We start from the raw sequence: 12,026 nt of genomic DNA, 5'->3' as shown, positions 1-12,026 counted from the left end.
ACAGGCCTAACAAAGAAAATAACAGAACGCCACTAGCCGTCACCTTCAGCCCCCAACTAAAACCCCTCCAACACATTATTAAGGATCTACAACCTATCCTGAAGGATGACCCAACACTCTCTCAAATCTTGGGAGACAGGCCAGTCCTTGCCTACAGACAGCCCCCCAACCTGAAGCAAATACTCACCAACAACCACATACCACACAACAGAACCACTAACCCAGGAACCTATCCTTTCAACAAAGCCCGTTGCCAACTGTGCCCACATATCTATTCAGGGGACACCATCACAGGGCCTAATAACGTCAGCCACGCTATCAGAGGCTCGTTCACCTGCACACCCACCAATGTGATATATGCCATCATGTGTCAGCAATGCCCCTCGGCCATGTACATTGGTCAAACTGGACAGTCTCTACGTAAAAGAATAAATGGACACAAATCAGATGTCAAGAATTATAACATTCATAAACCAGTCGGAGAATACTTCAATCTCTCTGGTCACGCAATCACAGACATGAAGGTCGCTATCTTACAACAAAAAAACTTCAAATCCAGACTCCAGCGAGAAACTGCTGAATTTGAATTCATTTGCAAATTGGATACTATTAATTTAGGCTTAAATAGAGACTGGGAGTGGCTAAGTCATTATGCAAGGTAGCCTATTTCCCTTGTTTTTTCCTACCTCCCCCCAGACGTTCTGGTTAAACTTGGATTTATGCTGGAAATGGCCCACCTTGATTGTCATGCACATTGTAGGGAGAGTGGTCAGTTTGGATGAGCTATTACCAGCAGGAGAGTGAGTTTGTGTGTGTGGTGTTTTTTTTTTTTTTTTGGGGGGGGGGGGAAGGGAGGGGGGTGAGAGAACCTGTATTTGTGCTGGAAATGGCCCACCTTGATTTTCATGCACGTTGTAAGGAGAATGGTCACTTTGGATAGGCTATTACCAGCAGGAGAGTGAGTTTGTGTGTGTGTGTTTTTTGAGAAAAAGGGGGGGGGGTGAGAAAACCTGTATTTGTGCTGGAAATGGCCCACCTTGATTTTCATGCACGTTGTAAGGAGAGTGGTCACTTTGGATAGGCTATTACCAGCAGGAGAGTGAGTTTGTGTGTGTGTTTTTTGGAGGGGGGTGAGGGTGTGAGAGAACCTGAATTTGTGCAGGAAATGGCCCACCTTGATTATCATACACATTGTGAAGAGAGTGGTCACTTTGGATGGGCTATTACCAGAGGAGAGTGAGTTTGTGTGTGGGGGGGCGGAGGGTGAGAAAACCTGGATTTGTGCTGGAAATGGCCCAACTTGATGATCACTTTAGATAAGCGATTACCAGCAGGAGAGTGGGGTGGGAGGAGGTATTGTTTCATGGTCTCTGTGTATATAATGTCTTCTGCAGTTTCCACAATATGCATCCGATGAAGTGAGCTGTAGCTCACAAAAGCTCATGCTCAAATAAATTGGTTAGTCTCTAAGGTGCCACAAGTACTCCTTTTTCTTTTTACTCCTGGAATATAAGCTCTTAGCACTGTCACTGAGACATTTGTTTTGTTGAGACAAGCAGATCTGCAAAAACAGTGAATACCCATCTATATTCTCAAGTAGTCCTAATCGGCTACTTGTGTGTGTGGTGGGGGGGATTGTTAGCTAACCCTGTCAGTGTTGTTATCCAGTAACTGTGTAAATGTATTAATGCATTTATGTATTTTAATCATTACTTAAATATGTAACTCTCTCAGACAGGATTGAGACTGCGTGCGGGCCTGCCACTGCTGTAGCTGCTTTGCCAAAACAGGGGGGGAAAGAGTCTGGATTGTTGCCATTTGGGCTTTTCTCATGAGCACTAAATTAACAAACAACAAAGAATGTAAGAATTTTTGGGCAAATAGAAAAGTTAGATTCACTAAAAAGGGAGTAGTTACGATGGAATTATGTATTTTTTTTTTAAATTTAACTAGTATTGCATATGCCTAGCATGCCCAATTCAACACCCATTGAGGTTAATGGGAGTTTTCCATTGACTTCTGGGGGGGTATCCGATTAGGCCTGAAATGCCAGTGTATGTGAAAGCTGATTCCTTGCTGACACATAGCTATTTTAATCGTTCTGTATTGCATAGCAGTGCATTGTACCTACTCATGCTTTTAGATTGTAAACATTTTGAGTAGGGGTCTATTATTGATATGACACAGTTACTGTAGAATGCTACGTACTACTGCAATGTTATGTAGTTATGAGGTAACATGACTTGGCATTTGTTGTAGCCGCTCAAGTCAGCACAGTAGTGCAGTTTCTACAATTCTGCTTTTACCCAAGGCAGTGAAGTATGGTGTACGGGTAAGTGTAAGTGTTATAAATATTATTCGCCTGCGGTGCTTGAATATCTTACCCATTGCCTGATGGAGACTGGGACACAAGTGAAAGCTAGGAACTGAAAATTCGACCCAAGGACACTGGGGTTTAGCTCATAGGGCACAGACAACCACCAAAAGAAATGGCTGAGAGATGTCAATGGGGCCAGCATTTCACCGTATATCTGTGCCCTTTATCACAGTATTTACTGATTTATTATTCTGTTTAGCAGCCTGGGAGTTGTCTTGTAATCCCAGCTGCTTCTGGACCTACAAGGAACAGCCATTGCCCAAAGTTGGGATTCCCTCCCCCCAATACAGACACTTCTCCAGGCCTTTGTTGCCTTGACGCAGGAAGACTGCAGTATGCTCTATATGCGACTGCACCTTAAGATAATTTAGAAATGACAGCAAGTGCAGAAAGTGGCTTCCTACTTGCTACACTGCCATTATGTCGTGCTCTTTTATTTGAGCTGGCTGTCACTTAATTTTGGCGTAAAGTTTTTAAAATGTTAGTTTTTGACTTTAAGAGCCTCTTGATTATCTGAGATGCTACCTCTCTTTCTAAATTAATAGATAATTTGTGTGTTGGGGAAACTTTTGAAAGAAATCAATATAAAGAACTTCTTATAACTGACGCGGTAAAGGCTTTGAATTTTTTATGCATGGAAAGTAAGAAATTAGTGTTGTGAAAATTCAGTAGCAATAGGGCTTTTTCATGTCTTCTCATGCTAGCGTTTTCTGAGACTAGGAAAAATCCATGATCTAATTCAACAATAATGCTTGAGGAGGGAGGAAATCTTTGGAAGGTAAAACCATGTTAAGGCCCATTTTAATGTAATGCAGTAGGGATCAGGTTAAAACTGCTGGGATGTAGGTCTGATTATAATGTAACTGCAGCAGAAGAAAGGGAAACATTGATGGCTGCCATTCACTTTGAACTGAGTGTGTGTGATTAATCAACACACATTCCAGTATGCTTCTGCTTTTTCTTTCCAGTACGTTTATTTAATACTTCAGTCAGCCTGTGTATATTATAATTAACTTTGTCTGTACAATTCCCTAATGTTTTCAGTAAACGTCATGTAAGACCAGGATATATAAGAGAATATAAAAGTGGAGTTGCATGTTAACTTAGTTGTAGTCCTGTATCGTCTTATGCAGGAGAGCTGGGTACCATAAATTGCGATTGGGTTTAGTTCCTCAAGCCACTGAGTCAAAGTGTTGCCTAGTTTAATTCAGTGATTACCAAACCCCCCTAGCTGCTTCAGGAGTAACAGCATTGACTTGGATTCTCTTTTAAACCCAGTTCTTTTCCAAAAAGGTGGTGACTACAACTCAACATTGTTGTACGCAGCGAGAGAAGTCACTTCATCCACAAGTGAAATGCAAACACCTCTGGCGTGAAACACGGCAACTCTCTAATATCCGCAGTGCTATACAGCAGAGTAGGATTGCAACTATCCTTTAGCAGAAAAGTCATTGATTGAATGGACGGAGAAACTGAATTCCACCCTAACTCATACAGGTGGCTCTTCCATGTCAGAATTAGTGTCCTGGTGGGGGAGGGGTACCAACCTTTGCCTTTCTGATGGCTATACTGTACCGTTCATGTATTAATTAGAGAGCTTTGGTCTCTAGTCTTTAATTATGCACCCTTTCACAATCTTGCATGTCCAGCTTTTAGATTAAATAAAGCATAGTAATACTTCTTACAGCTCTTTGTGGAACTAGGGAGTTGATTTACGCTGAGTGGTTGAAGAGGATCCTGGTGTCTTGGTGGAGTTTTCCATAATACTGATTAGTGCAAAGCCCATAGTTATTAGTAGTCCTTGGGTATTTACCGCTGATAAACAATTACTAAGGCTGGTTGTCTGTTATAAAAAAAAATGTTTTTAAATCACAGCCTTATTATGACAAAAAATGAAAGTCACAACTTTCTCTTCTTTCCCCTTCTCCCACCCACCAAAATGTCACTGCACGTATTGTGTTGGGAGGTGGGGGGCGGGAAATGAGGCAAAGAAAGGATCAGGAGCCGAAGAGAAGGATAAAGCTAGAAAGAGAATTGCTACTTTAAAGTCTGGTGGAACAGATCTTGATCCTCCTGCAAGGGACTAGTCTGCAGTAGTGGAGCCCTCCTTAGATCCCCTGCAGGTGGTAAGAATATAGCAACATCTTCACCTGGCAGCTGAGAGCCCCCCCTGCTGGAGCCGCCCACGAAAGCAGATTCTTCCTCCCAGGAGAGGTGCTGAGAAGTTGGAAATTGTGGCGCATAAAGCAATGGAATCTGTGACTTTCTAGATAAGCAACCAGCTTTAATAATCACTACATCTTACTGCGTCTGTGCAACCTTGAGCTGTATCCATCTTTCAAATATCATTCTCTGTTTTAAAGTATTTAAAAGCTTTAAGGAAATACTGTCAGCTAGAAATTTAGTCAGTTTTAAAAGGTTAGTTTAAAGTATTTTTAGATATTACACCTACTCCCAATGATCCTAGCCATTTTTGTAGATTTTCCACTCACATTTTCTTATTTCTTAAATATTTTTCTCTTCCATGTTGCTGTGGAGAAGACCTGCTCAAAGAGGGGAAAGTGTAGTGGCAAGATCCACTGACGTTCAGTATAGTTAGGATATAGTTATTTGAAAAACAAGTCCAGCTTAAAGTTACTAGTGATGTCTCTCTTAGAGTGACTATTTACACAGGCCTGTCTAAGGAATTGGATTTAGTCAGTCAAAATTACTGCTCCAAAAACGAAACTTTTGGGCTTAGCGTTAAATTCATACTACGGTTTGCGAGTTACTTAAGGAATTGTGTTCAGAACATTTCCATTAGAATCAAAAGGCATTAAAAATAGTGGGCACATCAAGGATCTGTTCTTGGGTTTCTCTTTTCTATTTCTGTTGTTAACCTTCCAGCTCCAATGTGTTTTCTCCTCTTTGTATATGTATGCCATTGATAGTGTTGTCTTACAGTGGCTCATCCTTGCTGGAGGCATAGTTCTTTTCCAGTGACTTGAGTGGAAGTGAAATGAAAACCAAATACATGATTTTTTGGTTCACCTCCCAGACTATAGAAACGGATGCTCTCATTAATGATTAACACAATAGCTGGTGGCTCAAAGTAGATTTGGGAGAGACCTTTGGGGTATCTCCCTCCTTGAACAACTACTGGCTTAATGATTTTCTGTGCTAACACTAGTCACTTTAGCATACATTTTTGAATTCCAATTCAAGTGGCATTTCAGATTACAACTTTCCCTTCACCTGTCTTCTAAGACCAATATGGATGCAAATAATAGATACAATAAGACTTTGTGACATTATTGTAGTTTTAGTAGTAGTCGTTTATAGCACCCAGTATCATAGGTACAATACTGGTTCTGTAATGCTCCTCTGTTACAAATGTTGAGCATACTTACATGGGTCTATAATACATTTAAGATTTTCTAAAGTCAGTTTACCTATTAAATGGTCACATAATTAGGAACCAGTTGAGCTCCTTTTAACATCCAAGAGAGTCTTGCTTTTTTTACTTCAACAGATGTTGACTCAGGCTGATCATATTGTTACATTTGTAGTTTTCAGTATTGTTAACATATTTCTAAATGATTACAAAATGTTTACTCTTTTCATTGCACTATGCTGTGATAATTTTTTTAGCCTGGATTTGAATGGGACGGTGACAAAAAAAGAATATAAATGTTATGAATGAAATCATAATTTTTGCTCTGGGTATTTTCCTATTAAGTTAATGTCTTTTAAAAGAAACAGAAGGGTATTTTTAGTATAGGTATTCCTATAACTTGAGAACGATGTATTTTTACACTACAGAAATATAAACACTAAATAAACATTACCAGATGCTATTTTCAAGTGCCAATGGTGGCCACAAATCTGAAAGGAAAACTGATCTTTTCTCTTGCCATTCTGGATAAATATTATAGGGAGGTGTTGTTTTTTTTTTTATTTGATTTTGTTTAAGTGTACCAGAGTCTCAAGGACCCTGTGCACATCTGTGATGCATTTTGACTGTCAGAAATACCTCTTTGTTCTACTGTCATAGCTGCAAATGCAATGCTTGCCAGCGATCAGTATACTTGTGATACAGTAATTTCCACCTATATTAAGAATAAGAAGCAAATGTGAAAACTCAAGAGTTGTGTGGTGACTGTTGGTGACCACTCTTTTGTTGAAAGTAGAAGATAACTGTGTGGATTTTATTGATAGGTTACTTGCGCCATATAATTTTTATATGTATATAACTTAGATAGTATTTTTTCCTCTTACTTGTGTGCTTTATTCAGAATGTGCAGCAAATATTATTTTTGTGCTATTTTTTTTCTTTCCTATTTTCACTGACTTCAATTGTGTGTGTTTCCTTTAGAGATTCGAGCTCAACTGGTAGAGCAGCAGAAATGTCTGGAGCAGCAAACTGAAATGAGGGTGCAGCTTCTTCAGGACCTGCAGGATTTTTTCCGCAAGAAAGCAGAAATAGAGACAGAATATTCCCGCAATCTAGAAAAATTAGCCGAAAGGTTTATGGCAAAAACAAGAAGTACAAAGGACCATCAACAGTACAAGTAAGAAAGGTTATCATACTCAAACTCAGTTCACTTTCCAGTGTTAGAAGTGGTTTAGGTTATTTATTTTGTCAAAGGTCCAAATACTGTGTAATCAGTCATCTCTCTTGCATTTGCCCCACTAACTTGTGGTACTGTTAAATTAGTGACTGTTCATGGCAGACTGATACAATCTCTTGAAATTTAAATTGCACAAATATTATCATGTGAAAGGAACTTGGTGGAAAAACAAAATGTAATACACAGCTGGAAGAGATGCACAGCATTGGATATGCAAAACTGTGTGCTGATTGTTGCAATGGAGTTTTCAGAATTTGACAGTCTCATAATAAAGGCTGATCAGCCTTCCAAGAAGAGCTAGGAAGAGGTGTAAAAGGACAGAAGTGGAGGGAAACTTGTATGTATTTTTACATATGGGCTTTGCTGCTATCCTTAGAAACAAGGAAGAGTCATATTTCATACACGGCAAATGGTTGTATATGAATGAGCACAGACTATAGTAACTTTTGTGCACCGCAGAGCTGGTCAGATACTATTTGTCAAATTTATTTGGTACGTTTTGCAAAATATTTCATAAAAATTATTTGTTGAAATATTCTCTTCTATATATTTGCCCAACTTACAGAGCTGGTTGAATAATTCATGAATATATTAATTTTGTTTATTACATGTATATATAAAACCAAATTAGCTCATTCAAACCATTTTGCAATTAATCAGAATATTGGTGAGTGATCAAAGACAATGCATAACAGCCAATGGCTGAAAGCTGATTCTAGATCAATTCACACTGAAAATAAGGAGCAGATTCTTAACAGTGAGGGACAAGGCCTGAAACTACTTATCAAGGGATGTGGTAGATTCTGTAATTCATTGTTGCAGTGCTTGCAATTATATCCCTTGAATCATGTGATTATTTATGAATTGCAGCAAGAAAAAGAAAAAAATGCCAGGCCCTGTCTACTCTAGAAAGGATTTGTTGGTATAGTTATACTGGCAAAGTCTCCTAGTGTAGAAGCCGTGTAGACCAGCAAAAGGGTTCTTTTGCAGTAAAGCTTCTTCCAGTTTCCCCCAAACAAAATAAGCTATGCCTGCAAAAAGACTTTTCCCCCCAATATAACTGTATCTACACTATAGGGTTGCTGATAACTGGACCCCTGAGGCCACACCCCCTGATCTGCCTCTTCACCCCAAGGCTCCGCCCTCTTCCTGCCTCTTTCCCCAAGGCCCCACCCCATTGTTCACTCCTCTTCCCCCCTGTTGCTTGGTGGATCGTCTCAAAAAGCTCCCTGCCTGCAGATAGAAGGCAGCCCCAGCTGAGCACGGGCTGGGACAAGTTAATGATCCAGCGCCTCTCCCTGCCCGACAGTAACCGGACTTTTGATTCATCTGCCATTTAGGGTTGCTGGGTCCCCTTTTCAACCAGACTTTCCGGTCGAAAATGGACACCTGGCAACACTAAATGGCACCCAGACACAGAAGCCAAAAACCAGTCTGTCTGGGTGGCAACTAGGGTTGCCAACCTTCCTGGATTGACCAGGTGTCTCCCAGAATTGTCATTGATCTCCCATGGGCTACTGAAACCAATCCAGGAGATTTTAATAGGCCGCTAGAAGTCCAGTCGGTGGGGGTGGTGCAGCAGGGCTAAGGCAGGCTCCCTACCTGCCCTGGCTCTGTGCAGTCCCCGGAAGCAGCCAGCACGTCCCTCTAGCTCTTAAGTGGAGAGGTGGCTCGGAGGTCTTTGTGCACTGACCCCGCCCCAAGCGCCGACTCCACAGTTCCCTTTGTCCAGGAATCGTGGCCAGTGGGAGCTGGGGGGTGGGGGTGCGCCTGCAGGTAAGGGCAGCGTGCACAGCCGCCTGACCGCCCCTGAGCCTAGGAGCCAGACATGCCAGTCACTTCCAGGAGCCGCCCGAGGTAAGTGCTGCCTGGCCGGAGCCCGCACCCCTCACCCCCTCCCGCAGCCAAACTCCCTCCCAGAGCCCGCATCCCCTCCCACACCTCAACCTCTCCTGCACCCTAACCCCCGGCCCATCTCCTCACCCACTCCCTCCCACACCCAGACTCCCTCACAGAGCCTGCATCACCTCCCAACCTCCAGCCCTGAGCCCCCCTCCCACCCAAACTCCCTCCTAGAGCCCACACCCCCTCCTGCACTCCAATCCTCTGCCCCAGGCTTAGCCCAGACCCTCCTCCCACACTCCAAACCCCCCAGCCCAGACCCCGCACCCCCTCCCACACACCAACTCCCTGCCCCAGCCCGGTGAAATTGAGTGAAGGTGGGGGAGGGAGGAGGGATGGAGTGAGCGGGGGCGGGGCAAGGGTGTTTGGGTTTGTGGGATTAGACAGTTGGCAATCCTAGGGGCAACACTACTACACTAGGGCTTTTACCAGCACAGAAATGTCTGCTATAGGTGTGATTGTTCTTGACACTGTAACCAATATAACTATGCCAGCAAAAGTTTTAAATGTAGACCAGCCCTCTGTTTCTAGCACTCATGGTTGTAGAGGAAAACTTGAATCTAAACGTTCAAACACCAAAAGGCAAATAAAAAGACTCTTCTAAAAAATATCATTACTTGTAAAGCAGTGCCACATCTTTTTGGGATCATGATTTTTGCATTCTTGGGGGTTGGCATTTTATCTTTAAATCAGGATTGGATGTCTTCCTAAAAGACATGCTGTAGCTCAACGAGAAATTATGATCTTGACGAAGGAATTACAGGGTGAGGTTCTGTGGTCTGTGTTCTGCAGAAGGACAAACTAGATGAATATAGTGGTCACTTCTGACTTTAAAATATATGAATTAGCAGGATATTTTTAAACTATCTGGCTGAAGATCTTTGTAAGTGAATTTAATGTAGTTCACCTACATTGTCAACTATACATGAGGATTCTGTGTACTCTTTGGCAACTCAGACCTAAATCCTGCGTGGGAGGGCCTCTGATTTTTGCAATACCAACTTCTGCATCAAACTGAAAATATTGTGGTAGCTTCAAGCAAACTAAGTGGTGTTTTTAGTGAATAAATATGAAAATGAATAATATAATTAGTACAGGAATCCTGGTGTTAATATTGTGATAAAGAGAATTTACTTTATATTGTCCCCATATCTTCAATATGCCACATACTTTTGTAGTGACAAAAACAACTTTTGTTATATAAATTTGTCAAGGACAAAGCTGGAGGTTTTACAACTGGGTAGTGCCAGTTGAGGCTTTTGCATGTAACTTCTTTCCCTTCTACTCTTGGGAAGCACCAAAATTAAAAGTTATGGGGTAACTTGAACTCCTCCTTCCCTCCCCCAGCAACGCTTGACAGCAGCCTGACTTATAAATTGTTCTCTAGATGGTTTCCTAGTTAACACTCCATTGAAATGAATGGGGCAGTTCATCACACTCAGAACTGTTTGCAGACTCTCATACACAGCACTTTATCAGTTACATTTGGTTCATGTCAGGAAAGTTTTCTTTGCAACTAGAAATGGGATAGCCTGAATATTCTAGATTCATAAGATAAAATCCTGGTTCCACTGAAGTAAATGGCAACACTTCCATTGAATGTCAATGGAGACAGAATTTCACGCATGTATTTTAAAGCTAGGGACCACAATGATAATCTAGTAGGAGCTCCATCATAATACAGGCCATAAGATTGCAGTGTGGTAGTAATTTCTGCATCAAGCCAAGAAGCTCAGTACACCTTCTTGAGCTTACACTGTGATATCCCCAGCAAGCCAGTTTGCCTAATGGCCAAATGCCTGTGCTTTGCTTTCTCCCTGAGGGCTATGAACAACGGTATAATGTCACCAGTTACAACTTTCCCCACAGCTCTTTCTAAGCAAGCACCTTTATTCTTAAGGTAAAAGCATTACAGAGAAAACTTTTTTTTAAAAAAAAACAGATTTAAACACACAAAATATGCCAGGAGTCACTCACCAGTCTTATGGGGTCCTATTAGATCAAAGTTTTTCCAACTCATTTGCAAGGGTTGGAGCTCCCCTTGGACAGAAGGTCCTGTCCATTTGCTGGATCAGAAAGAAGGCAGTGTCAGTTCAAGCTCTTCCTTTTATACCAAAAGCCCTTTCTTTATCGTCTTGTCTCTGGAAAAGCCAGCTTGAAGCAGTATATGAAAACTACTGCAGGGTGGGCGTGGTACCTCTCTAGAGTAGTTTAGTCTCAGTGACTTGCCTTAGTCACCCTCCACTGTTTTTAGTTCCTGAAGGAGCTGTGGTAACCATCCCCTATGGAATAGAACACAGTTACACATAAACCATTCATAGATTAACACTATATGCACTTTGACAGTGACTACCAAGGAAAGTGGTGGATTTTCCATTTCTTGAAGTCTTCAAATAAAGACTGGATGCCTTTCTGGAAGATATGCTTTATTCAAACAAAAATTGTTGCACGCAGTTCAGAGGTCATTCGATGAAATTCTATAGCCTGTGTTATACAGGAGGTTAGAGTAGATTCATAATGGCAAATATCCCCAATGGCAAGAGACTCAAACACTAGATGGGGAGGGCTCTGAGTTACTACAGAGAATTCTTTCCCAGGTATCTGGTTTGTGGGCCTTGCCCATATGCTCAAGGTCTAACTGATCGCCATATTTGGGGTTGGGAAGGAATTTTCCCCCCAGTTCAGATTGGCAGAGACCCTGGGGGGTGGGGAGATTCACCTTCCTATGCAGCATGAGGCACAGGTCACTTGCAGGTTTACATTAGTGTAAATGGTGGATTCTCTGTAACTTGAAGTCTTTAAACTATGATTTGAGGACTTCAGTAACTCAGCCAGAGGTTATGGGTTTATTATAGGAGTGGGTGGGTGAGGTTCTATGGTCTGCACTGTGCAGGAGGTCCCCTCTAGCCTTTAAGGCTATGCGCCTATAGATTCCAAGGCCAGAAGGGACCATTGTGATCATCTAACCTGACCTTCTGTATAACACAGGCCATGGAACTGTCCCAAAATAATTCATAGAGCATAGCTTTAAAAAAAAATCCTCTCTTGATTTAACATTTCTTCTTTGAGTGATTGCTCATATCCATTCCAATAGGTGTGTGCGCATGCACGATAGTCGGAAGTTTTTTACCCTAGCG

The 12,026-nt window shown here is 41.7% G+C and overlaps 1 protein-coding gene across 2 annotated transcripts in view; it reads left to right on the top strand.

Annotated features, from left to right (window-relative positions):
* SRGAP1 (SLIT-ROBO Rho GTPase activating protein 1) overlaps positions 1 to 12,026 on the top strand; it is a 239,567-nt gene that overhangs the window by 113,268 nt on the left and 114,273 nt on the right. For both annotated transcript variants that reach the window (XM_074942133.1, XM_074942132.1), the window contains exon 2: positions 6,732 to 6,927. In XM_074942133.1, coding sequence (XP_074798234.1) covers positions 6,732 to 6,927 — 196 coding nt within the window. The remainder of the gene's footprint in view (positions 1 to 6,731; positions 6,928 to 12,026) is intronic.

This window comes from Natator depressus, chromosome 1, assembly GCF_965152275.1.
Source record: "Natator depressus isolate rNatDep1 chromosome 1, rNatDep2.hap1, whole genome shotgun sequence".
NCBI classification, from domain to species: domain Eukaryota; kingdom Metazoa; phylum Chordata; order Testudines; family Cheloniidae; genus Natator; species Natator depressus.
This window is presented reverse-complemented; position numbering and strand designations above follow the sequence as displayed.